The 1,172-nt window shown below is 52.3% G+C and overlaps 1 protein-coding gene across 1 annotated transcript in view; it reads left to right on the top strand.

The window, feature by feature from the left end:
* Window positions 1–540: 540 nt before the first annotated feature.
* CDC20B (cell division cycle 20B) overlaps window positions 541–1,172 on the top strand; it is a 21,036-nt gene continuing 20,404 nt past the window's right edge. Inside the window, exon 1 of the mRNA XM_009894224.1 lies at window positions 541–856. Within this exon, the coding sequence (XP_009892526.1) occupies window positions 541–856 (316 nt within the window). The remainder of the gene's footprint in view (window positions 857–1,172) is intronic.

Below are 1,172 nucleotides of genomic sequence, written 5' to 3'. Positions count from 1 at the left end.
TTCTATGATTTCAAATTTTGATACATTCTTATGTTTTATGTTTTGCTTATGCAAATTGCTCTATGAATGAATCTGAAAGTAAGAACTGTAAATCTGTCATTTAATCTTTATTTAGTATGCCTTAATATATTAAAAGTGTAAGATAACATACCACATAATTACATGAGCAAGCCACAGTGGTGGCGAGCGGATTCAGAAATCAGAAGAGATCTAAGTCCTCCTTCGGGTGAAGATCAGAAAACCAGTCTGGTTCCAGACAGCCAACATGTGGGTTTGCCCAAATGCCCATCTCTCAGGAAAAGACCAGGCCCAGGATCCGACACGAAATGGCTGCAGGAGCCGTGGGCCTTTCAAGCTAGTGCTGTAGCCTAGTGCACGACTAACGCAAATTTAGTGTTTTTTTTTCTCTGCCACAGGCTTTCTGTGTGACAGTTGGTTCAGAGGTACTTTTCTGACCAGAAATAATTTTTTATTCCCTCCCCTCTTTCTCCACCTAGGTGACGAACTGCGGCAGCCACCCTCGGCACAACATCCATTTCCATGGCCCGCGCCTCTGAGGCAGCAGAGGAAAACCTGAAACGGCAGAGTGATATTAAGTCATGGCTAATTGTGGCGTTTTGTCTCCTTTCACTTGTGCAGGTCCCAAGCTCAGAAAGGACTGCGTACTCCAGGTTTAAGAGCTCCATTAAGAAGAAGCTGGCGGGCAGGCCGCCGGCGGCGAGCAGCCCTATGGTCACAAGATGGCAGCAGCTGCACGCCAGAGGCGGCGCAGAGGGGCGGCGCAGGGCCCGCGGTCTGACCGCGCTGTGCGCCTCCGGGGCGGCCCAGCTCATCAGCGCACCTGCGAACGCTCCAGGTCAGACAGGGAGCAAAGGAATGTTTTCCTATAGAGGATGCCTCAGGCAGCGACTTCTGAAATAACCCAGAGCGGGGAACTAGTGTAAGGTGTGGGTTGGTGTTCCCCCATGTCCTGTTGTCAGGGTCTCTGGGCATGGCAGTCCACAGCAGCAGTGGTCTGTGCAGAGCTCCAGAGGCAGAGCAACCTCAGGGCCAGCGTCCCCTCAGCAGGAGTGCACTGCTGCTATGGGAGGAGAGCTGGGCCCGAGGTTCCTGTTAGCAGTGGGCAGGCAGGCTAGGGCAGCAGGTTGTGCAGACAGCTGGCATCAAGGGGG

The sequence above is a fragment of the Charadrius vociferus genome, unplaced genomic scaffold, assembly GCF_000708025.1.
Source record: "Charadrius vociferus isolate BGI_N301 unplaced genomic scaffold, ASM70802v2 scaffold70, whole genome shotgun sequence".
NCBI classification, from domain to species: domain Eukaryota; kingdom Metazoa; phylum Chordata; class Aves; order Charadriiformes; family Charadriidae; genus Charadrius; species Charadrius vociferus.
This window is presented reverse-complemented; position numbering and strand designations above follow the sequence as displayed.